Source organism: Dipodomys spectabilis, unplaced genomic scaffold, assembly GCF_019054845.1.
Source record: "Dipodomys spectabilis isolate Male_0828 unplaced genomic scaffold, ASM1905484v1 ptg000227l, whole genome shotgun sequence".
Taxonomy (NCBI): domain Eukaryota; kingdom Metazoa; phylum Chordata; class Mammalia; order Rodentia; family Heteromyidae; genus Dipodomys; species Dipodomys spectabilis.
This window is the reverse complement of record NW_024870904.1, coordinates 2,051,318-2,078,606: the sequence shown is the minus strand read 5'-3', so window position 1 is coordinate 2,078,606 and position 27,289 is coordinate 2,051,318. Positions and strand designations below refer to the sequence as shown.

The 27,289-nt window shown below is 39.6% G+C and overlaps 1 protein-coding gene across 1 annotated transcript; it reads right to left on the bottom strand.

Moving 5' to 3' along the window:
• Positions 1-4,963: 4,963 nt before the first annotated feature.
• LOC122123304 (zinc finger protein 2 homolog) lies at positions 4,964-26,037 on the bottom strand. The gene is given in 3 exon segments (XM_042697659.1): positions 4,964-5,168; positions 5,170-5,774; positions 25,132-26,037. Coding segments are annotated over 3 exon segments (1,716 nt in total).
• Between the last annotated feature and the right edge of the window lie 1,252 nt (positions 26,038-27,289).

Sequence of the window (27,289 nt, the reverse complement as noted above, 5' to 3'; positions counted from 1 at the left end):
CTCTGAGGTGCATCATTCCAGGTTAACCTGAGGAAGAAACAAGGGCTCTCCTAACATCTTGTTCTCTCATTGGGATCAAGATTGCTTGGGAATTGGAGGTTCTTGGTTAAATACTGAGATCTCTGGAGAGGAAACTCTTCAGGGTCCTGACTTTGAGTCATATTACCTGCCCCTGCTGATGATATCAGAATTTTCTCTAAAATAAATATGACTTCATTTGTATACTTTATCCAGTAACATTCACTGAATGGCTATTGAAAATAATCTAATTTAGAGCTGAAATCTTCATACAAAACCAGAACTCTTCTAAAGCCTAATTTTGAAAAGGGCTACAGGATGAACCATGTGGTAGGACCCTTGACATTCTGAAAACTTATGTAACTTAACCCACTCTTCGTGATTGTGTCTAGGGTGAATATGTACCTAAGTCATGGTTCACCACTTCTCTACTGAGGACATAGCTTTTAGAATGAGCTGAAACTAAATATCCTGTCATTTACCCCTGGGTGTGGCCTTGAAATAAAGTGCAATCAGAAAGGGAAAAACAACAAAAATGCTTAAACACATCTGAAGAGCTCAGATTGAAAAGAGGTTTTCTCCTACATCTATGTGCACACATCACAAGATCACAGTCTTCTCGTTCAAACATATTGGTATTCTGGGACCTTAAATCATCACTACTTGATACTTCTTTTCTTATGATGCTGTTTCAAGTATACTGAAATATTTGGCCACATTTTATATGTTGAGATCTCTCTTTGAAAGTCTCATTCCCCACTTTACAAACGTGGACCACATTGTCCTGCATAGTATCTTGAACCTCTACAAGGACTTATGAACTAGTCAGAAACATAAAGGTATGTGCATGTGGATTCACTTGACAAAAGAAACCAAAATATTCATACAATCTATCATTACCCTGGCTTATAAGACATTTCAATATCAACCTCAATTGAGGACAATGACTATACCCTATCGAGGACTTTAGGCTTAAACAAGAATGGTAACTTTTCTGCACAAGGGCCAAAAACCCTTTTCCAAACCATTTTTCAAAATATCTTCCTTGGCCCTCGAGTTCTTTCTACTCAGGGCCCGTGTACTGTCCCTGGGCTTTGGTAATAAAGGAACAAAAGTGTTGACAGTCTATCAACTTCATTCACAGCACTACTTGTGGGAAATTTGGTGATAATTGGCCATAACACTTTTACAGCTATTGCTACCTAGTTTGCCTTTCAACTGTGATCTTTAAACCTCATACTCTTTAGCAAGTAAGTATCCCGATGTGAAGCACCAGTGCCCTGTTAGATCAGGAGATCTTAATTACTTGATCCAAGCAGGACTCATCGTGTCCACATAACAGGATATAAAATTCATAACATAGCCATATGCAAAGGTCCTTTTGCACTCACTTGGTAAAGGTCTGTTTACCTATCATTGGGTAAACCACACCCAAATTCTTCCACTAAATATTTGGAAGAATGTATTGGTTACATGTACCTCATCATTGGTCCTCAGGTTGAATTCAGGGGCAAAAATTTGTGAGGCTTCCTTTACCTTCTATAGAAGATGACCATTTGTATCACTGATTTTTCACCTTAGGTCTTGCTTCTCTGCCTGGAACTTTCAATACACAAATTGTATAATTACATATCAGAAGTAGTAAAAAGATAGGTACATATAACCAGAGCCATGCTTTTATTGGCTAAGATACCATTTTCATGGAGCTTTTGTATGGGATGGCCTACAAAACTATCTAATTTCAGCTTCCTGAGTAGTTAGGGTTCCACACATGAGGGAGTGTAATAGCTCATTTTTAATTGCTGGTCTGAAATTAAAAGAGGAAAGGGTACTCTACCAATTCAGTGAGCATTAACTCCGTTTAATTCTGAATTCAAGCAAAGTGTAGGCCAAATGATAATAACAAAAATAATACAAAACATTAATAAAATATGTTATCATCAGGCATACTTTTAATGAATGTGGTATTTTGGTTCATAATTTAAGGTATATAACAGGCCTAGGTAGGACTCCAGTCTGTGAACCATCCCTTCTCAGAAAGCATACAGTTTGTAAACATGGGAGAATGAGCGATTTCCAAATGGATGGTGTGTGTGTGTGTGTGTGTGTGTGTGTGTGTGTGTGTGTGTGCGCGTGTGTGCGTGTGTGCGTGTGTGTGTGTGTGTGTGTGTGTGTGTGTGTGTGTGTGTGTGTATGGTACAAATAGGAAGGCCAAGGGCACAGGTCCCTCTCAATCCCATATTTTTTACTAGGCCTCTGTAGATAAGCAGAAGGGTTTGCCTGGGAAGGTGGCTCAGTGTCAGAGCACTTGCCATGCATGCATGAGGTCCTGGGTTCAATTCCCCAGCACCACATAAGCAAAAAAAAAAAAAAAAGCTGGAAGTGGCACTGTGGCTCAAGTGGTAGAGTGCAAGCCTTGAGCTGAAGAGCTGAGGGACAGCACCTAGGCGCAGAGTTCAGGCCACAAGCCCGGACCCCCCACCCCAAAAAAGTAGAAGGGTGAACAGTGTGATGGAAGGCGTTAAGCGAGCAACTAGCTAAATCTTGCAATGTGAACTCCACTGTCCTTATCTTGTAAATGGAATCATAGGCAGGATTTAAGGATTCCTTTTTTTATTGTGAAAATACTGTAAAGAAGAGTTATTATTTTTGAACTACTGAAATAAAAACTGAAATTCTTGAAGCCACAGGAAGCCTGAGCTGAAGCACTGAAGGAAACCTCATGTTCCCAGAGACAGATTTCTTCAGAACAGCCCACAGGGCTAGCTTTTATGGAGGCCAAGATGAGAGAATCTCCTTTGAAGCCAGCTCTGGCTGGCTTCAACTCAGTTCCTGAGTTCAAAACCTCATATTGGCACAATAACGTTCCTTCATGAATGTGTGAAAGTATTGCTCTTCATGTAACCAAACAGCTCTAGACATATCTAGAATGACTGGCTTATATAGGATCTGGAGCCTTGGTCTTGGTTTATTAATTAAGCTCTTTCTGATGTAACAGAAATTGTTTCTAAATACCTGCAGGATATCTTTAATTATATAACTATACAGTGGCATCGATCTTGGCTCTAGAAATTCTAAATTTAGGTCAACCTTTCTGTTTCTGTAAAAGAAGACACTATATTTGTTCAAAGCCACATTATGGGAGATGGAATACTGGAGTGGATTTCACAGCTAGCAGTCTGCAAGCAGCCTGTTCTAACAAAGACTTGCAGTCCACAAATACACTTAGACAGCTTGGAAATAGGACAGAAAGGGGGGGAGAGAATAAAAACAGCACCGAGAAACCAATCAGCACCAAGAAAGTGATGAATTGGGACACTAGATGACGAGAGACAAGCCAGGAGAAAGCACCCAGGACATGATTACAGAGACATGTGGCATGGCATCTGGTGCCACTGCTGGTCCGTCCTAAATAGGGCCTAAGCAGGAGGCAGGTCTACAGGAAATTCCCATTCCAGGCACTGGACTTTCAGATTGAGTAACATCAGCCAAATGCCCATGCCTGCTTACAGGGATCCAGCCACACCCATCAGTTGGGAGGTAAGTGATGGATGGGGCATTTCCTTCCCCCTGCATAAAAACAAGATGCCTGACCCCACCATCTACCATGTGGCCAATAGGGCACCAGCCACACCTGACCTCCTTACTTAATAATACTGTATTATTAAATCTATTTATAAAATGTTACATCCTCTTTATCGTTTTGTAAACATTCAAAAATTTGCTTTTTGTAAAAGCCATATTTCTTGAGCTCCAACTCTGAAACAATAATTCTCACATTCACCAAAAATTAAACATTCTTCTTTTGAATAGTTTATTTCTTCCTTCTTCCTCATTTCTTCCCTTCCTCTTTCCATCTCTCACTTCCTTACTCCTTCCTTCCTTCCTCTCAGGGTCTAGAAGTGATGGTGTAGCTCAAGTGGCAGATGGTTTTATTCCTTTGTTAACTTCAATTTTTGTTGAAAGATTGATCAATATCTTTGTGTGCTTGATTATTTCCCCTAATGTCATATCTACTTTGGCCTTCTATGAGATAACACAGGTGCGACACATCGTCCATACAGGTCTTTTATTATAGCTCACTCAGCAGAACAAATAAATGGGCTAAGAGTGAATCAATCACAAGTTTTTCATCACCAGTGATTAATTAAAGAAAAGTGCAATCACTGAAGACACTTTGGGGTTCTCCCCCAAGACAAAATGCAGGGCTGCGAAGGTGGGTCAGTGGTAGAGCGCTTGCCTTGCATGCTCGAGGCCCTGGGTTCGATTCCTCAGCACCACATAAGCAAAAAGAAAAAAAAAGCCGGAAGTGGTGCTGTGGATCAAGTGGTAGAACGCTAGCCTTGAGCTGAAGAGCTGAGGGATAGCGCCCAGGCCGAGTTCAGGCCCCACGACCGGACCTCCCCCCCAAAAAATGCAGAGATTCTAGTCTTTATTAATCCATCATATTTTTTAAATATATATTTTATTGTAAAGATATTGTATCGATTGGTTATACCATTATATGAGTTAGGTCATTAATACATTTTCTATCAAGCATTGTTACCCCTCCAAGAAAGACTTTACTACTGTTATGACTTTTTCTAGAAAACCTTTCCAATTTTTCTACATATGATTTTTCTCCTCTTTGTGTGTGAGGGTGTATGTGTGTCTGTGTGTTTTGTGTGTTCTGTGATGAACCCTGAGCTGTGTCTTGTAGTTCGAGGACTCCATATCTGCTATATCATAAGGTCTGTATCCTGTATTGGTTCTGTATTGCAATTTCAATTTTCTTACAGATCAAAGACTTTCCCATTTGGTACAATCCTAAGTTATTTCATTTGTGTGAATCAACTTATGTGTGTTAAGCTGTCTTTCCACATTGGTCACATTCATAAGGTTTCTCTCCTTGTGTCTGTGATGGATGTTAAGTTGTGCCTTCCAGGTGAAAGAATTTCCATGCCTGCTACATACATAATATTTCTCTCTGGTTGGTTTTTTTCTGATGGACACAAAGGTGTATGTTCTGCATGAAAGATTTTCTACATAGGTCACATTCATAAAATTTCTCTCCTGTGTGTGCTCTCTGGTGGATAGTAAGTTGTAGCTTCTGGCTGAAAATCTTTCCGCAAACATGACATTCATAAGGTTTCTTTCCTGTGTTTTTTCTGATGGACAGTGAGGTTTGACTTCCAGGTGAAAGTCATTCCACACAGGTTACATTCATAAGGTTTCCTTCCTGTGTGTATTATCTGATGGACATTGATGCTTGACTTCCAAGAGAAGGACTTTCCACACATGTTACATTCATAAGGTCTCTCTAATGTGTGTGTTTTCTGGTGCACAGTAAGGTTTCTTTTATGGGTGAAAGACTTTCGACACAAGTTGCATTCATAAGTTTTCTCTCTGGTATGTGTTCTCTGATGGAGATTAAGATTTGATTTCTTGGTGAAAGATTTTCCACACATCTTACATTCATAAGGTTTCTCTCCTGTGTGTGTTCTCTGGTGCAGAGTAAGATATGCCTTGCAGGAGAAAGACTTTCCACACTTGTTACATTCATAAGGTTTCTCTCCTGTGTGTGTTCTCTGGTGTCTAGTAAGATATGCCTTGCATATGAAAGATTTTCCACAAATGTTACATTCAAAAGGTTTCTCTTTTGTGTGTGTTCTCTGGTGGACAGTAAGCTTTGATTTCTGGTTGAAAGACTTTTGACACATGTTACATTCATAAGGTTTCTCTCCTGTGTGTTTTCTCTGAGGGACAACAGGGTGTTTCTTCTCAGTGAAAGACTTTTCACACTGTTTACATTTGTCAACTACAGAAGACACATGAGTACTATATGCAGCACACATCTTACCAGGTTCACTGAAAATACCCATGCTCTGACAGCCAGTGACCTTTTCTATCCTCATCCCTAAGGAGTTCCCATTATTCTTAATCAGTTCTGACTTCTGTATGGAGCTCAAATGAAAACTTCTTATAAGTCTCACTTTTTCCTCCCCTGGGTTACTATTCATGATTGCTACTTCAGAGAGATATTTATTGTGACGTTCCTGGCAGGTGTTAATCACATCCTCCATTTCTGGGACATCTAAAATGAATAATAGAAAAATAAACAAAAACATAAATGAGATCCATATATTCCTTAATGTAAAGATATTTCCTCACATTCTGTTACAATATTTTCAAATATCAAAACATTGCTTTATGCAGAATGTATATATTTCTCTGCAATGTAGTAATTAAGAAAGTAGTACTGACATTTTACAATGGAAAATAATGTTTTTCTGTATTTCAGATTTTTATATTTTTCTCAAGGAAATATTTACTCAAATTATTCATCTCTGTACTCTTAACGCTTCCATTCTGAATCTCCCTCTATGCCCAGCACCACTGATAAGAAATTGTCCTGATCCTATTTTCCTCCTACCTGCAAAACACTAGTTTAAAATGAGATCTCTTTACTACGTTTCTTATTGTCTTTTTCTCTTTATGATGACTTCTCTACAGACAAAGAGAAGTGCTAACATTAACTACACTGGAACATCAAATTCAGTTTGTCTCCACGAGAATTCTGGATTGACAATTCCTTGAGACAAAGGATCACCTAGTTGTCTTCCATACATGACTCAAGGGCACTAGGAATACTATTGCTCTTTACAGCTCAAGATAAACAGACCCACTGGGCTCTGGACCCAACATCACTATTCAAGATGCTTTAACTCACCTGTGAAATTCTCTTCTGAGTCTTCTCTCATCCATGGTTCTGCACCTTGTTCCAGCTTCACAATCAATGTAGGTTTAGGAACACAGTGCCCTGTGAGTAAGAAATAGTGGAGAACTATTGCTCTTGCTGGGTCATCATTAATGTAATGTTGCAGACATCCTGTTCACTGGGTTGCTCCTAAATCTGGTTTCTCAATTGTTTTATTTTTTGGGGGGTGGGATCGGTTGTGGGGCCTGAACTCTGAGCCTAGGAGCTGTATCACACCTCCTAAACTCAAGGCTAGCACTCTACCACTTGAGCCACAATGCCAATTCTGGCTTTTTTTTTCTGCTTTTTTGGTGCTGAGGAATCGAACACAGGGCCGCAAGCATGCAAGGCACGGGCTCTACCACTGAGCCACCTTCCCAGTCCATGGTTTCTCAATTCTTAACAGCTCCATGGTGTACTTTCCCCCAGCTTTGGGTTTATTTTCCAAATGTGTGGCTTGGACTCAGCTCTTTTGCTCAAATCTAGCATTCTACTAGTTTGTGTCTTGGCTACATTTCTAGTTTTTGAATGGTTAATTGGAGATAAGAGTCTCATGTTCATTTTTCTACAGTTGTTGGCTTTAAACCAAAATCCTCAGATTTCAGCCTACAGAGTATCTAGAATTCCAAGCTTGAAGCAGTGCAACCTATGTCAGGTTTGGCTTACAAATACACACTTTCACACTTTCACCTACTGATCTCCAGATCATACTGACAGTACTAATGTATATTCTATCTAGAGTGTAGATCCACCTATAATAATCACCCCAAGTCTGGAAAGTCAGTCTCCTATTAGTGGATCATAGTTTAGAACTTTTGTCCAACTACTGATTAGAAATCTTAAAGACTGAGAATAAAATTAGCTCATGAGTTACACATAATGAAGTTGAAGTTTCCCTTAGGAAGAAATGACACTTCCCATGGAATGTAATCTTTTTTTTTTTAAAACAAAATGTAATGGTCCAAAGGGTTACATTTCTAACCCTACATTTAGGAGGTAAGATCAGAAGAGGCAGGCTTGAAACCAACCTGGGCATAGAAATTCAGAATATACACCAAAACAAAAGCCAAAATAGAGTGGTGGCTCAAGCAGTAGTGTGAAAGGCAAACAACATCAAGCTCCCAGACCTGAATTTGGCTGGCTTTTATACTAGCAGTTTTTTTTACAAGGGAATGGACTGGAATCTTATACCTAAATAACATAGTCAAATGTCTACTAAAATAAAAGCACTTGATCTTCCAAATAAAAGTGACCTTTGCTCACCCAAGGACATTAGGTTGTTATAAGTTTCCAGCATTACTTCTCTATGAAGGGTCCTCTCACCAGGATCCAGATCCTGCCACTCCTTCCAGGTAAAGTACACAGCCACATCATCAAATGACATCAGCTTCTGTAATGGCACATTTCCATCAAGAAATTAGACCTGGGTCATGAGAATTCCAATCTGGAATTTCATTATGCTGCAGGTATGCTTTTGTCTTACATAAAATGTTTGCAGCTGGCTAAGTTATCTTTTCACTGGGAAAATTAAATAGCAAATTAGAAATATTTGACAATACATAAACCTGGCCACTAAAATACACAGATTTGCAGGGCAATGGTGGCTTATGCCTGTAATCTTAGCTATTGAGGAGGATGAGCTCTGAGGATCACGTTTCATGGCCAGCCTAGGCAGGAAAGTGCATGAGACACTTATCTCCAATAAACCACAAGAAAACTGAAAGTAGCACTGTGACACAAGTGGTAGAGCACTCACCTTGACCTGAAGAGCTGATGGACAATAACCTGGCCGAGAATTCAGGCCCCAAGACCAATACAAATTCCCTAATGCATGCAAACACATTTCTGCTGCTAGCAATAGAGACAAGATAAAAATTCTAAGGGGACAATAATCTGGCATGATAACATTAAGTCTAAGGTGGTGTCTAAAAAATTATATTATTATTTTTGATAAAATTTTAGTATATATCAGTAGGTAACAATGAATTAAACAAATATTTTCTCTGCATTTACATTTATTGCTTCACCATAAATCCTATTTAGACCTTCTATTAACAAGTACTCTCATAAGCAAGCAGAACACATTCAGGACATCACATGGTATACAGAACATAGAACATTACTAGATCAAAGAAAAGCAGTGTCCAAATGAATGTTAAAAAACAGTAACAGTACTCCAGAAAGTAGCTAATGATTTATTGGGACCTTATAAGATTTGATTTAGTTCCCACATAAAAATATCCTAGGTTAAGTATGTTTGGTTTAAATACTAAATATTGAAATGTGGTCTTAGATACCGTAATATTTCCATCCTATGTAAAAAAGAACGGGTACCATGAAGGTTTGTAAACTTTACCTACATTCTACAACACAAAATATAGGTGGGAGGGGAATAAAATATACCTTGGGAAGATTTTCATTTTAATAGGCCTTCATGGAAGGTGGAGGCAAATAGATAGAGACTCAAGGAACTCAAGGTGACAAAAATGATAAATATGACCAAATGCTCAAATGTGTTAAATATTCCTGAGTCATTTCTCCAGTAGATCCCTAAAGATATATTTCCACTTTTGTTAGTTAATAGTGAAATTCTTCAGAGATCAAAATCAATTCCTAGCAAATATCTGTGAGATTTTACAACAAATGATATTTCTAATAGCGAAAAACTCATCACTGTATTTTTTTTTTTTTTTATCAAAACTACCTATCTTATACTGGCAGTGAATGAAAATATTTAAAAGTAGTGGGATGGAAAAACAAAACTGAATACCACAACAAATGTTAGACCAAAGATAACAGAATCAGGTGAAATCAAATTTTCTTGTTGTTTATCAGTTGGAGGAAGGACGTACTTTTCTGGGTGGAACTCTGAAGTTGAGCTGAAGGGGAAAAGGTTTGAGAGGTTGGAATTCCAGCCTGACAGCACTGAGAGAACTGAGAGCTGGCCGCAGAAGGGTTAAAAGAGAATTCTGGAGATGGTTAAGATATTGGAGTTCAGGCCTTTTCCTTACTGTTGGAAAGATAGCATCTGAAACTGAGCTGCTGTTCACCTTGAAGGCTAGGTAAGGTGAACTTCATGTCTGCATTTTCTCTGGGCGCCAGTCTTCTGTCTCAGGAGAATAAGGAAACATGTTTTCTTCACAACGTGTTGTGGCTTAGATTGTAATATTAATATAGATACTTCAGTTTTGCATGTTATCAATGGTAATCTTCCCTGTGTGAACTCAAGGAACTTTGCTTGCTTGCTGGCAACCACAGACCAAGTGCCAGAGAGGCTTCAGAACCCTGGTTTTCCCTAAGTTTATCTGTTTATGTTTTTGTGTTTCTCTAATTTTCTTTGTTTCTGGAATCCTGTAGAACTCTCTAGGCAACAATTTTCCTACACAGTGGGTATGAAAAATGTCAATCTTAAGAGGGATGTCAGCAAAGTAAAGCTGATCACTAAGAAAAACTAGTTCCCAGATAGATCATTGAAGAAAAGAAAAAACTGAGAGACATATGGAGGAAAGACAGAAGGAGAAAAGTAAGAAAAAATGATTCAAAGATAGATACAAAGAGAGAGAAAGAGAAAAATAACCAACACAAGTGAGTAGAAAACCAAAAGTAGAGAGAGATTATAGAGGAAAGAAATCTTGTGAGGATACTTTAGAAAACAAACAAGATTTTGAAAAAAGAACATAAACTTTAGCAACAAATATAGCCTCAGCTTCAAGTAAGACCAAGACCATGAAGTAGTCCAAGAAGTATATATGGAGAGTAATTTAAGTACATATAGGTTAATCATTCCTTAAGAACACACGAAGGTGCGTATGACCACACTATTTCAGCAATTCCAGCAAAATTTCATTGAGATAGTTTAATGTTACTCATGAGAATGAGATCTGGTTGCAATCTACCCTTCACCTTCCATGAGATGTAACCTGCTCAGTGGCACTACATCAGGTAACAGGTATGACTACATGTTATGACAAGTTGAAACCTAGACATTCTGAAGCCAATCTGAATTCAATTTAGAAAGAACATAACCATTTAATCTGCTAAACCTACAAGTAATCTTTATCTCCTAATCTACAAGCCATCTTTTTCTGATTTATGAATACATTCCTGAGGCTGAATCTGTGTGGTTGGTATTGTTTGTAATTCTTGGAAATCTTTAGGTTCATATAATGGAATGGAAAACAAATGAGAAATAAAAAAAAACTCACCAGAGATCCATTCATTCTGTCTTGCTGCTGACAATGAACAGAAGACTCTAGAAGCACGGCTGGGATATAAGGCAAATGACACATTCAGAAATGAATCTGTGAGATTTGGGGTCCAGAATTTTCTCTTGCAAACATGATACATGGGCTGCAAAACCATAAAGCTGTCTTAGAAGAATCTTTAATGTCTCAGGCAGAGCATTAAAGTTTCCAAGAAACACAAATGCAGTCCATTTCCTGACAGATAGATATTATTAAACCAACTAATTTCTATGTTTATGTACACATTAAATTCGAAAAAATGAATGTTCCCACAAATATTATTGAATACTTGAAAGCAAAAACATATCACATATCCACTAAAAGTATTTATTACTGAATATACTTCGGGATGTAGGAACTGCTTTTTTAATGCAAAGGTATCCTAGCAATCCATTGGAATTTGTGTTCTACCTCATTCATTTACATATTTTAACACCAGGGAAAGCATGTATGATATAGCACAGTCTTTTCACCCAATTTAGAGAAAAAATGTCTACAGAATATATTTCTTGTGTTATAATATTTCAACAATGGTTGTCAAATGGCACATTTCACTGTATCCATAGCACACCTATGCAATGACTTGCAGTTTCCATTTAACATACTTTGGCCAAAGGGACATGAGTAAAGATGAGGTAAACCCAGGTTTGAGAAGTCCCTAATGTTCATTTCCCTAAACAGTCTTAGAAAGAACCTTGACCATCCTAAAGATACAACAAAAAATACTCCATATAGGAGTGACACACCTGAAGATAAGCAACACCTACAAAGCATACAACCTTGAGTAAGACATATTACCTCAAGTTTTCTTCTGTGATTTTTCTTTTAAGGCCAAATTTCCCTGACCAAAACTTTCTGTACTACCAGGCAAAACCAACCAATAAGAGCTAGCATTAGCAAATCCTTAGATGGGACATTTAACATAAGTTTGCACACTAAAAATCATAGTCGTAACAGGCTGAATAAATTAGCAAGAAGAGGATTAGGGATTACTACATTAATAGATACTTTGTCATAACAATTACCCCACCATCCCAAACCACAGCCTCAGGTACCCTCTCATAACATGGCTCTGGCCTATTCCTCAGTCCAGCGCATCACAATTCCTGGAAATTAGTTTAAATCTTGCAACAACACAAAGTGATTGACAGTGGTATAGGAAAGAGTACCACGTGAATCTGGTGCTAAGGGAAGTAGCAACAATTATTGTAATAGGCAAGGGATGCTAGCAACATCTTCCCCTTGCTGTGCTTTTCTTCTTCTTCCTTTTAGGGCCTCTCAGAATTGACAAGGTCTGTCCATTTAGGATGGAGATTCCTATTCATAGGGTGCTCTGCTTCAAACATTGCTAGGCTTCATTCCTAAAAATACAGGACTAGCACTCACTACTCCAATATCCCATGTACAACTGTCTCTAGAAACAGGGTCATGTACAAATACTTGTGAGCTCATCCCAGGAGATTAAAAACTCAAGCCAAACAGATCAAATTATCTCTAGGAGAAACAACACAGAAGCCCCAAATACAAGTGCAATGTAAGAGGACTCAAGGCAGTCATACATCTCGCAATTTCACTAGAATTCTTCCTGTACTCCTCTTACACCTGGGAAAAGCAAATAAAATCACATGTGTTAATAGAAGTATCCCTTGGTCTTGGAGTACAAATGCACAGCTCTTGGGCTCTCCTCGTCTGGACAATGACCCAGCTTGCTCACAGACATTTGGAAACCAGGTTCTTGCATCTGAAGGTCCAGAGGCTAATGGCAGTACAAACTCCTGAGCCTCATGCAAATTATCAACCCCAGACTGGAGAAAAGCTTGGAGAGGGAAGTAGGCGCTTTGGCTCAAGTATAAAGCTCTCCCTCTGAGCTGAGGAGTTCAGGAATGCTGCTTATGGGCACAAAGTTCACGCCCCACCAAAGAAACAGAAACAGAAAAACAAACAGAAACCAGTGGAGGGGAGACTCCCGCGGCAATCACACAGTTCCTACCTGACATCAGTTCCAAAGCCTGAGATTCCTTCAAGTTGCAGCTCCCAAGCTCCACTGCACAGAGCTGGGCGCCAGCCTCCTGGCTTCCACCTGTGGAAGGCCAAACAGTCTTTCACAGCACTTCCAGCAGCCAGGCAAAGGAAAAGAATCCGGAAGAGGCAGACTTAAAACGCCCCTGGTGGGTGGGGAGACGCTTGTGCAAAAGCATCTTCTGCCCCACCTCCACCCTCCAAAAAACAAAAACAACCCAGGACTTTCAAAGAAAATATCCTCCTTGGTGACTACAATTCCCACAATGCTCAGTGCCACCCTGCTACATACCTGGGAACAAGGGTGGTCTTGTGCATTGGGACTTTTCTCTCCCTGCTGTGGGAGTTAAGCTCAGTTTCTTCTTGAAAACCCGTTTCCTCTTGAAATACATAAGACCAACCAGAAAATGGATATATATGGGGAGAATTGGATACATTGGCTTTTTGATTCTTAGTTCTAATAATGAAATTGAGGTTATGAGACTGTGTTGCTTATACCTTTCTGTTTATTCAATGCCTGCGTTCTGCTGAATGTAAATTATATCTCTGTTTTATCTTAAATTTTTTTAATATATCCCCTCCTACTTTACAAAGATATTGCCGGGCGCTGGTGGCTCAAGCCTGTAATCCTAGCTACTCAGGAGGCTGAGATCTGAGGATCCCTGTTCAAAGCCAGCCCACCCAGGAGAGACCATGAGACTCCTATCTCTAATAAACCACTAGAAAACCGGAAGTGGCACTGTAGCTCAAGTGGTAGAGTGCTCGCCTTGAGCTGAAGATCTGAGGAGCAAGCGCCCAGGCCCAGAGTTCAAGCCCCACAACCGCCAAAAAAAAAAAAAAAAAAGGTATTCACAACCATAAACTTATACCTGTGTCATTTCCCATTGCTGTAATGAAAACACTGGCATACAATAGTGAGATTGTTAGGTAAGTATGCAGCATAATACTTCTGGTGATTTGGATTTTCAAAATCTAACAATTAATTTTCCAGAAACTCCCGAATTCTATCTATTAAATCAAATGAATTTTTGTTTTTGTCTGAATTTTGCAGGCATCAGAGAATTCACACAGAAGAGAAGCCTTATGAATTCAAGAAATGTAGAAGGTTTTTCAGACAGAAGTCACACTTCACTTTGCATCATAGAGCACACAGGAGAGAAATTTTATGAATGTAACAAGTATGGAAAGTCTTTCAACCATTAAGTCCAACCTTCATGTTCATCAGAGAACATACATAGGACTATCAGGAATGTAAAAAGGCTTTTAACTGGAATGCACAACTTCCTTTTCTTTAGAGAACACATAGAGGAGAGAAACCTTATGAAAGCCACAAACATGTAAAATCCTTCAAGCAGAGGTCACAGGTTTGCAGCCATAATAGAATTCACACAGGTGAGTAACCTTAGGAATGTAACAAATTTTGAAATTCCTTCTTCTGGAATTCAGATTTCAACAGACATAAGAGAGTTCACACAGGAGAGAAACCTTATGAATTTAACAAATATAGAAGCCCCTTTAGACTGAAATGAGAGCTTACTTTGCATCAGAGAACAAACACAGTTGAGAAACCTTATGAATGTAAGAAATGGATAAGTCCTTCACCCTGAATTAACACCTCCACTCACCGATGAGGATTCACACACCTGAGAAACCTTAGGAATGTAACAAATGTGGGAAGTCTCACCTGGAAGATAACTCATTTTGCATCAGACAAACCAAACAGCATAGAAGCCTTATGAATAGAGCAAATGTCAAGTCTTTCACCCAGGAGGCACAGCTCAAGGTTCTTCAATGAACATCCACAAGAGAGACATCTTCTCAATGAAACAAATGTGGAAAAATTTCAAGAAGTCATACTTCAGATTGCATCAGAAAACACACAGAGGAGAGAAAACTTCTTTCACCAAGAAGGCATGGCTCAGAGTTCATAGAAAACACACAGAAGATAAACCTTGCAAAGATTACAAATGTAGAAAGTCTTTCTCCTGGAAGTTGTACCTCAGTGTTCAAAGAACCGACTCAGAAAGGAAAAACAGAAACTAAAGTATATAACAAATGTGCAACGATTTTTGTTTCTTTGGCTGAACTCAGAGCCTAGTTACTGTCCCTGAGCTCTTTCCTCAAGTTTACTGCTCTACCACTTTAAGTCATAGCGCCACTTCTGGCTTTCACTGTTCATTTCATTCTGAGGAATCAAACCCAGGGCTTCATTCATGGTAGGCAAGCACTCTACCACTAGTCCTAATTCCTATCCCTGCAATGACTTTTAAACCGGAGTCAGTCCTCAATGTATCTGAGAACATAAACAGGAGAGAATTTCTGAGTATAATAAATGTAGAGAAGGGCTGGGAAGGTGGCTCAGGGGTGGAGCACTTGCCTTACATGCATGAGGCCCTGGGTTCAAATCCTCAGCACCACATAAGCAAAAAGAAAAAAGCCAGAAGTGTCACTGTGGCTCAAGTGGTAGAGTGCTAGCCTTGAGCTGAAGAGCTGAGAGACAGTGCCCAGGCCCAGAGTTCAGGCCCCAGGACTGGACCCCGAAAAAACAAACAAACAAAAATAAAATAAAATAAAATAAATGTAGACAAATGTTTAACCAGAAGTCACACATTAGGATGTCAGAGACAGAAGACATGGCAGAATCTCTATAATTGTAAGCCATAGAGGAAGCCCTTCAACCAGAAGTCAAACATCAACAAGCATTTGAGCACTCCCATGGGAAAGAAACCCAATGCAGGAAAGCTTTCATCAAAAATATTCGTACATTAGGCTGGGCTCAGGGTACAGTGCTTGCCTTGCATGCATGAGGCCCTGGGTTTGATTCCTCAGCACCACATAAACAGAACAAGCTGGAAGTGGTACTGTAGCTCAAGTGGTAGAGCACTATCCTTGAGCTGAAGGGCACAGGGACAGGGCCCAGGCCCAGAATTCAAGCCCCATGACCAAAAAAAATCTATACATTATACAGAGAAAGCCTTCATGGTCACTCAGTGAGCCAATATTTTGCATGGTCTCACATTGTTGATTAGTGATGATATAACTGATTACTATCCAAAGTATTTAGAAATAAGTGAGGGGCATAACATCCTGGCTTCACAAGTAAAAAAGAGAATGAAGTTGTTGACTAGTGTCTTTGATAGTAAGAAATGGTTTGTCAATGAAAATTTATAAATTCCTCTCAGTTCTAAGTACTCCTGGCCTTTTGGAGTGGACTCAGATCATCTGTAAGGTGGTTTAAGAGAGATATGTGGGAAAGACTGTCTAGATTTGAGAAAAGGATATGAGAACATCAATTTTTCTACTGTTCTAGAGACTCCCATCTTATGTGTGGTTCATTCATTATGAAGTGACTATTTCCAGTTCGGGTATTGACTGGAAGATCTGATGGAAGAAACCACTCTTTCATTATTATAAAATGTGCACAGTAATAAAAACTGTCTCATCACCTTTTGTCCCCAAGTTAGTTCATGAAACAGTCAGAGAACATGGAAGGATACATTTTCTTTGCGTGTGCATACAACAAGTCTTACAGCTTGAACTCAGAGACTAGGCACTTTCCTTTTTTTATCAGGCTTGGGGCTTGAACTCTGGGCCTGGGCACTGTCCATGAGCTCTTCAGCTCAAGACTAGTGCTCAACCACTTGAGTCACCTCAACATTTCTGGTTTTCTGAGTGGTTTATTGGAGATAAGAGTCTCACAAACTTTTCCTGCCTGGGCTGGCTTTGAACCGTGATCCTCAGATCTCAGCCTGCTGAGTAGCTAGGATTACAGGCCTGACACACCAGCCCCAAGCAACACTTTCCTTAATCATTTTTCTCAAGGCTAATAATACTCTATCACTTGAGCCATAGCTGCACTTCCACTTTCTTTGATGCTAAAGACAAGAGTCATAAGCATTTGGTTTTGGAATAGTAACCCCTAAAGGACTTCAGTGCTTACTTTATATTTAATTAATCACTAGCAATGAGCCACTTGTGATTGATTCACTCTTAGCCCATTTTGTTGTTCTGCTGAGTGAGTTATAATGAAACACCAGTGTCCTGGATGTGTTTTCTCACTTTTCTAGAGGCTGAAACTTAGTTCTCAGGAGGATGAACATCTCTCTACCACCACTACTATTCCTTTCTCCAGCTCCCTTTTGATCATTGTACCACAACACAATTTAGACATGGTAGCAGCATAAAAATGTAATGTAAACCATTAGAAATATGTTAGAAATAAAGTGCACAAGCTAGCTAGAAGATGGTTATAGAAATCCATGGACTGGGAGACACAAACAGACAGAAGTATGATTGTGCCTAGATATTCGATAAGTAAAATACAGGTAAAAAGTGATCCTCATCATTTTGTATTCCATAGATAGGGAAGTACATTATTTTCTAGTACAACCAAATGCTGATGGATCACCCCTGTAATCCTAGCTACTCTTGAGGCTGAGATCTAAGGATCACAGTTCAAAGTTAGCTTGGGCAGGGAAATCTGTGAGACTCATATGTCAATCACCAGACAAACTGAAGTGGTGCTGTGGCTCAAGTGGTGGAGTGCTCACCTTGATCTGAGCAGCTCTGGAACAGCTTAGAACCTTTAGTTCAAGCCCAGGAACAGCACAAAAACAAACAAAAATCCATTACTAAATACCACAAATAAAAAAGTGAATGTAATAATATTTAAAGGTGCTGGCCACAAGTGTCTCATGGTGGTAAACCTGAGATCTAAGAATTGAGCTTTCATCCAGCGATTTCAGAATTGTCAATGAAACTCTTATCTATAATTAATCACCTAAAAATCCAGAAGTAGAAATAGTGATAGAGCCTTAAGATAAAATGGTCAGGGATAGCACCCAGAAAATGAGATCAGTACTAATATTGGTACATTTTAATGTGATATGTGGAAATAAGTGCCAGTTTTAACAAGTGGGTGGAATTTTGCAAAAATGCACACATGCTTATGTACTATCACCCATATATATATATATATATATATATATATATATATATATATATATGTATATATAAAATCTTCACAAAATTTTTTTAAGATTGCAAAAACAAGGAAGGGGAAAAACAAATCATTTAAATAGGGATACAGGTGGACCCATTGCAACAATGAGATGTACAAGTCGTTATGTCGAAAATGAACTTTACAGCTTTGGTGTAGTTGGTGGGGGGTGGTGGTGGGGAGGATTGGGTGGTGGGCCGGGTGGAGGATGGGAAGGGATCGGAAAGGGAAATGTAGGAGGAGGCTACAATGCTTGATAAGGAATGTACTCATTATCTTGCCCATGTAATTATAAGCCCTCTGTACAGTATTTTCATAATAAAAAATGCAAAAACAACAGAAACATAGAATAAGTTCTCCAGTGCATGTAGGGAGTGTGAGCAGACAGGGTAAAGGAGGTGAATATGGTTAAATAAAAGTGTGTGTGTGTGTGTGTGTGTGTGTGTGTGTGTGTGTGTGTGTGTTGTGTTTGTCGATGAAACTTGCTGAAATTTTTTTTGGTTCATTTGCACATTTGTTGTTGCTGTTGCTCTTGCTCTTGTTTGACATTCCTGGGGCTAGAACTCAGGGCTTGAGAACTGTTCCTGAATTTCATTATGCTGAAGGCTACCACTCTACTACTTGAGCTACAACACCAGTGCTTCTCGGGGTGTTTGGAGGTTTTGTTGTTTATTAGGTACTGAGATATCAAACCCAGTGCTCCATGCATGCTAGGCAAGCAGTTTATCACTAAGCCACATTGCCAGCCCCTACCACATGTTTTAAGAAAGGGGGGAAGTGCTGGGAGCGTGGCTCAGTGATAGAGTGCTTGCCTTGCATACCTGAGGCCCTGGGTTCAATTCCTCCATGCCACATCAGCAAAAATTCCATATAACCAATTAAATGGCAGAAAACTAGAAGGGACATTGTGGCTGAATGTGGTAGCATGCTAGCCTTTAGTGAAAAGCTGAGGGAATATGCCAGGCCCTCCTGAGTTTAAACCCCACAGCCAACAATCAAAAGGAAAGAGAAACAATCCCAAACAAACTAAAACCTAGTTACTTACTCATTGCCTTTGTTCCTCTCTTTTTCTTTCTATTCGTAACTGAATACTTCCTGTCACTCAATTTTCTACTCTCTTCCTTTTACTTTGGGGGATTGAACCTTGGGACTTGCACATGGAAGGTAGATACTACATACCAACCTATTCTTTCTTTATTTAACATAAAAAGTCTGCTTATAGGACAGGGACAGTGGCTAAGTGGTACAGTGCTTGCATCACATGAATAAGGAGCTGGGTTCCATTCCTCAGGTCCACATACACAGAAAAAGCCATAAGTGGTGCTGTGGCTCAAGTGGTACAGTGCTACCCTTGAGCAAAAGCAGCTCAGGAACAGCACCTGACCCCTGAGTTCAAGCATGAGGACCAGCAAAACAAAAAGTCTGCTCAATTAAATTAGTCAATGCTTCCCCTGCAATTTGAAAGACAAACTTACAAGTGACATAAGTTCACTTTCAATAGTATTGTCCTCCTTTCCAGAGAGTTCAGGGGCCGCATACAGAAGAGACCCTATGCTTCTGCTGTCACTTATAAACTAGCTGTTGTACAACAGTAAACATCAACAGAAACATTTCTACCCTTATTATTTTGAACACAATGGGATTTGTAAGGGTAGGTAAAAATAAGTGAAAGAAACCCTTCCTTTTCACCTATTTGTTGTGATAGTAATGGATCTATTTTGCTGTGCACTCAAGTCCCACACTTGTCATTTGGGATCTCTCTGAACTACTTTTCAATTTCTTTTTTTCTTAGGACACACACATTCACACACATCCTGAAGAATTTTTACTAGTTCATCTAACAATGTTTACCTACCAATTCTTCTTGTCCACAAGCAATTGTATCATCTACATAGGACAAGACTATTACATTAGGCCACTGACTGTTCTGACAGGTCCCTGTGTCAACAGTCAGCCCTGCAGGAAACACGTGTGCACCTTGGCTCATGCTGCAGGTGCCATGCTGTGCTTGTGTCAGACTGATGGGTAGCACATACCTTGCTCTGGGTTTCTCATTCCTGTCCCAATGGGCTTGCCAGGCTTGCCTGTTGCATGAAGACTTTGCACTGCCCTCCTCTCCTCAGCTGGCTCCTTACCAAACTTTTCTTTCCTGTACCTTCCATTTTGAGTTCTGGCATAGACCATGAGCCCAACCAACTTCCATCACATCAGATGAAGTCTCCACATCAAACTTTTGGTAACAAACATTTAAGTTAGAATGCACATATAACGTTTTGGCTGGGTTTTGCTCAGATCCCATATACAGATCCCATATACAAGTGAGGCAAAGATGGTTGGCTGTGGATGCTCCAGGTAGTCATCTACTCAAAGTACTGAGACCTCTATAACAGGGACTTCATACAAGGGTGTAAGTGATCCAGAAAAATGAAAGAGAATTTTAAAAGAACTTCTCAATTCATTGAGCAATCAGAAAAAAATGTACACTTAATGTTAATGAACACTTAATGTTCAATACCCTCTGTGCTCAGTATCCCAGCTTCTTTCCCTTCCAGTCACTCTGAAGTGCATCATTCCAGGTTAACCTGAGGAAGAAACAAGGGTTCACCTAACATCTTGCTCTCTCATTGGGGTCCAGATTGCTTGGGAATTGGGGGTTCTTGGTTGAATGCTTAGATCTCTGGAGAGCAGACTCCTCATGGTCATGACTTTGTGAGGCTTCCTTTACCTTCTATACCAGATGCCCTTTTGTATCACTGATTTTTCACTTTAGGGTCTTGCTTCTCTGCCTGGGCCTTTTGACACACTAATTTTATAATTACATATCACAAGTAGCAAACAAGATAGGCACATATGACCGGATCCATCCTTTTATTGGCTAAGATACCATTTTCATGAAGCTTTTGCATGGGATTGCCTACTAATACTATCTAATTTCAGCTTCCTGAGTAGCTAAGATTCCACACATGAGCGAGTGTAATTGCTCATTCTTAATTGCTGGTCTTAAATTAAAAGAAGGAAAGGGTACTTTACCAATTCAGTGAGTAGTAAGTCCCTTAAGTTAGCAACGTGTTTGCAAAATGCAAATAACAAAAATAATCAAAGCATTAATAAAATATGTTATCATCAGTCCTACTTTAAATGAATGTAGTATGTTGGTTCATAATATGAGCTATATGACAGGCCTAGGTAGGACTCCAGTCTGTAAACCATTCCTTCTCAGAAAGCATCCAGTTTGTAAACATGGGAGAGTGACCTATTTCCAAATGGATGGTGTGTGTGTGGGGGGGGGGTACAAGTAGGAAGGTCATGGGCACAGGTGCCTCCCAATCCCTCTATTTTTTACTAGGCCTCTGTAGATAAGCATAAGGGTGAACAGTGTTAGGGAAGGGGTTAATCGAGGAACTAGCTAAATCTTGCAATGTGAAGTCCACTGTCCTTATATTGTAAATAGAATCATAGGCAGGATTTAAGGATTCTTTTTTTATTGTGAAAATACTGTAAAGAGGAATTTTTTTGTTTTTGTTTTTGTTTTGTTTTGTTTTGATGGTCCAGTGTGGGCCTGAACTCTGGGCCTGGGTGCTGTCCCTCAGCTCTTCAGCTCAAGGCTAGTGCTCTATTACATGAGCCACAGTGCCATTTCTGGCTTTTTTCTTTTTGCTTATGTGGTGCTGAGGAATCAAACTCAGGGCCTCAGGCATGCAAGGCAAGCACTCTACCACTGAGCCAACTTCCCAGCCCCAGGACTTATTTTTTTTGAACAATTGAAATAAATACTGAAATTGTTGCAGCCACAGAAAGCCTGAGCTGAAGCACTGAAGGAAACCTCCTGTTCCCAGAGAGATATTTCTTCAGAAAAGCCCACAAGGCTCATGCTTTGATTCCTAGTTTTTATGGTGGCCAAGATGAGAGAATCTCCTTTGAAGCCAGCTCTGGATGGCTACAACTCAGTTCTTGAATTCAACACCTCATATTGGCACAAAAACATTCCTTATGAAAGTGTGAAAGTAGAGCTCTTCAGGTAACCAAACTGCTCTGGACATATCTAGAATGATTGGCTTATATAGGAACTGGAGTGTTGGTCTTGGTTTATTAATTAAGCACTTTCTGATGTAACAAACATTTTTTTCTAAATGCCTCCAGGATATCTTTAATTACATAACTATACAGTGGCATCTATCTTGGCTCTAGAAACTCTAAACTTAGGTCAATCTTTCTGTTTCTGTAAAAGAAGACAGTATATTTGTTGGAAGCCACGTTTTGGAAGATGGAATACTGGAGTCTTTATTACACAGCTAGAAGTCTGCAAGCAGCCTGTTGTAACAAAGACTTGCAGTCCACAAATACACTTAGACAGCTTGGAAACAGGACAGAAAGGAAAAAAAGAATAAAAACAACACCAAGAAACCAATCAGCACCAAGAGAGTCTGAATTGGGACACTATAATGACCAGACAAGCCAGGAGACAGGACACAGGACATGATCACAGAGACATGTGGCATGGTATCTGGTGCCACTGCTGGTGCAGCCTAAATAGGGCCTAAGCAGGAGGCAGGTCTGCAGGAAATTCGTACTCCCAGGCACTGGACTAACAGATTAAATAACATATCAGCCAAATGTCCATGCCTGCTTCCAGGGATCCAGCCACACACATCAGTTGGGAGGCAAGTGATGGATGGGGGCATTTCCTTCCACCTGCATGAAGAAAAGTTGCCAGACCCCACCATCCACCATGTGGCCAAAAGGGCACCAGCCACACCTGACCTCCTTACTTAATATTACTGAATATTAAATCAATTTATAAAATGTTACAGTCTCTTTATCATTTTGTAAACAGTTCAAGAATTTGCTTTTTTAAAAGTCATTTTTCTTGAGCTCAAAGAATAATTCTCACACTTACCAAAAATTAAACATTCTTCTTTTGAATAGTTTATTACTTCCTTCTTCATCATTCCTTCCCTTCCTCTTTCCCTCTCTCACTTCCCTCCTTCTTTCCTTCCTCTCATGGCCTAGAAGTGATGCTGTAGCTCAAGTGGCAGATATTAGTACTTTTTTCTTAACTTCAAATTTGTGAGAGATTGATCAATATCTTTGTGTGTTTGGTTATTTCCCCTAATGCCATATCTACATTGGCCCTCTATAGATAACACAGGCATGACACATCAACCACACTGGTGTTTTATTATAGCTCACTCAGAAGAGCAACTACATGGCTAAGAGTGAATCAATCACAAGTTGCTCATCACTAGTGATTAATTAAAGAAAAGAGCAAGCACTGAAGACACTTTGGGATTCTCCCCCAAGGCAAAATCCAGAGACTCTTGTCTTTATTTATCCACCATATTTTTTAAAATATATTTTTTATTGTAAAGATACTGTACAGATTATAACATTATATGAGTCAGGTCATGAATACATTTCCTATCGAGCATTGTTACCCCTCTGAGAAAGACTTTACTACTGTGTATGTAATGCAATAAGGACTAATATCTTCCATTAGATCTTCCATTCAAAAACTGAACTGGAATAAGTAAGTCATTTGTACTATAAGGCATGGATCACACATACAGAGGGAGACTTAAGGGAGCAGTAGAAAAATGGTTCTTCTCATGTTCTTGCGTCCAATCATCACATTCTTTACCTATCTATTGTTCCCCTAACCATTTTGGAGATGACCTGAAGCCAGTCCCAAAGGGCCAGAGCTCATGTTTCTAAGAAGAGTTTATCAAATTACCCTGACATACCATTCCTTAGTATAAAAGACACAAGTTAATAACTTCAATCTCTGAATTACTTGTTGTGATTGGTTGTTCCCATACGCTTTGGATAATATTGAAGGACACCATCCCCACTCAACATGATAAGAGGATGATAAATGTTGGCTCAAAGAGAGCTAAAGAGTGAAGAATGGTTTCCCATCACCTTAGCTTACCTCTGCCATGAAGGATTTCTCTGTATAATTTACAGTGGTTTTCTGACAAAGATTTTCCTACCTTGGGCTTCTTTCCTGGGTGGATGTTTTACTAATTGCTGAAGGTTGGCTTCTGGTTGAAATTCTTCCTCATATGTTTATATTTACAGAGATTCTGTCATGTGTCCAGGTCTCTGATACCTGTACAGATGTGACTTCTGGCAAAATGATTTCTATACTCATAATTTCTCTCCTGTGTATGCTTTCACATATGCTGAGGACTCACTTCTGATTGAAAGTCATTTCAAATACGATCTATTCACTATTTTTTTCTCCTATGTGAATCCGTTCTCTGATGAACATGAGGTATTCCTTTCTGATCAAAGGATTTCTATTTGTAATGTTTGTAAGATTTCTTCAGTGTGTGTGTTCTATGAACTTGGATCGATGAACACTTGGTAAAGGACTTTCCTTTTTTGTTTTTTTTGTCGGTCGTGGGTCTTGAACTCTGGGCTTGGGCGCTGTCCCTCAGCTCTTCAGCTCAAGGGAGCACTCTACCGCTTCAGCTACAGTGCCACTCCAGTTTTCTGGTGGTTTATTGGAGATAGGAGTCACACGGTCTCTCCTGCCTGGGGTGGCTTTGAACTGCGATCCCCAGATCTCAGCCTCCTGAGTAGCTAGGATTATAGGCGTGAGTCACCAGCGCCCAGCTCTGGTAAAGGACTTTCTACATTTGTTACATTTGTATTTTCTCGCCTGTGTCTGTTCTCTGATGTAAACTGAGTTAGGACTTTTTCTTGAAAACCTTTCCATTTATTTTTCCTACATAGGATTTCTCTCCTCTTTGTGTGTAATGGTGTGTGTGTGTCTGTGTGTTTTGTGTGTTCTGTGATGAACCCTGAGTTGGAGGACTCCACATTTGCTATATCATAATAACTCTATCCTGTGTTGATTCTGTATTGCAATTTTAATTTTCTTACAGATCAAAGACTTTCCCCATTTGGTACAATCCTAAGTTATTTCATTTGTGTGAATCAACTTATGTGTGTTAAGCTGTGACCTCCAGGTCTTTCCACACTGGTTGCATTCCTAAGGTTTCTCTCCTTGTGTTCTGTGATGGATGTTAAAGTGTGCCTACCAGGTGAAAGAATTTCCATGCCTGCTACATACCTAACATTTCTCTCTGGTGGGTTTTTTTCTGATGGACAGAAAGTTGTATGTTCTGGGTGAAAGACTTTCCACACATGTTACATTCATAAGGTTTCTTTCCTGTGTGTGTTCTCTGATGGACAGTGAGATTTGACTTCTGGGTGAAAGACTTTCCACACAAGTTACATTCATAAATTTTCTCTCCTGTGTGTGTTCTCTGGTGGACAGTAAGATGTGCCTTGCGGGTGAAAGACTTTCCACAAATGTTACATTCAAAAGGTTTCCATTTTGTATGTGTTCTCCAGTGGACAGTAAGCATTGATTTCTGGGTGAAAGACTTTCCACACATGTTACATTCATAAGGTTTCTCTCTAGTATGTGTTCTCTGGTGGACAGTAAGGTATGCCTTCTTGACAAAAGACTTTCCACACACGTTGCATTCATAAGGTTTCTCTCCTGTGTGTGTTCTCTGGTGGACAGTGAGGTCTGACTTCCAGTTGAAAGACTTTCCACAAATGTTACATTCATAAGGTTTCTTTCCTGTGTGTGTTCTCTGGTGGGTAGTAAGGTTTGACTTCCAGGTGAAAGACATTTCACACATGTTACATTGAAAAGGTTTCTCACCTGTGTGTCTTTTCTGGTGGACAGTAAGGTGTGACTTCTGGGTGAAAGACTTTCCACACACATTACATTCATATGGTTTGTTTCCTGTGTGAATTCTCAGGTGCACAGTAAGGTATGCCTTACAGGTGAAAATCTTTCCACACATGTTACATTCATAAGGTTTCTCTCCTGTCTGTTTTCTCTGAGGGATGATAGGGTATGTCTTCTCAGTGAAAGACCTTTCACATTGTTTATATTCTTCAACTACAGAACACTCAATAGGACTATTTACAGCACACATTTTACCAGGTTCACTGAAAAGACCCATGTTCTGAATCCCAGTGACTTTTTCTGTCCTCATCCCTAAGGAGTTCCCATTATTCTTAATCAGTTCTGACTTCTGTTTTGAGCTCAAATGAAAACTTCTTATAAGTGTCACTTTTTCCTCCCCTGGGTTACTAGTCATGCCTGTTACTTCAGAGAGATATTTATTGTGACTTTCCTGACAGGTGCTAATCACATCCTCCATTTCATGGACATCTAAAATGAATTATAGAAAAATAGACAAAAACATAAATGAGATCCATAAATTCCTTACTGTAAAGGTATTTTCTCATATTCTAACTGTTACAACATTTTCAAATATCAAAGCATTGTTTTATGCAGAATATATACTTTTCTCTGCAATGCAGTATTTAAGAAAGTAGTACTGACATTTTCCAATGCAAAATAATGTTTTTCTGTATTTCAGATTTTTCTATTTTTCTCAAGGGAGTATTTACTCAAATTATTCATCTATGTACTCTTAATGCTTCCATTCCAAATTGCCCTCTTTGCCCAGCCCCACTGATAATAAATTGTTCCTATCAGAGGATAGCAGCCCTAGCATACTCCTATTTTCCTCCTGCCTGCATAATACTAGTTGAAAATAAAACGAGATCTCCTTTTGTACCTTTCTTATTGTCTTTTTCTCTTAAAGAATGACTTCTCTACCGACAAAGAGAGTTGCTATTATTAACTACACTGGCACACCAAATTCAGTTTGTCTCCACGTGAATTCTGGATTGACAATTCCTTGAGACAAAGGACCACCTAGTTCTCTGCCATCCATGACTCAGGGGCACTAGGAATACTACCGCTCTGTACAGCTCAAGATAAACAGACCAACTGGGCCCAGGATCCTTCATCATCATTCAAGGCTTCTACTCACCTGTGAAATTCTTGTCTGAGGCTTCTCTTATCCATGGTTCTGCACCTTGCTCCAGCTTCACAATCAATTTAGGTTTAGGAACACAGTGCCCTGTGATTAAGAAATAGTAGAGAACTATAGCTCTTGCTGGGTCATCATTAATGTAAGATCACAGACACCCTCTTCACAAGGTTGATCCTAAATCTGGTTTCTCATTTGTTTTTTTAGGGGTGGGGGGTCTGGCTGTGGGGCCTGAACGATGGCCCTGGGAGCAATCCCTCAGCTCTTAAGCTCGAGGCTAGCACTCTATCACTTGAGCCACAATGCCAATTCCAGCTTTTTTCCCCTACTTATGTGGGGCTGAGAAATTGAACACAGGGCCTCAAGCATGCAAGGCAATTGCTCTACCACTGAGCCACCTTCC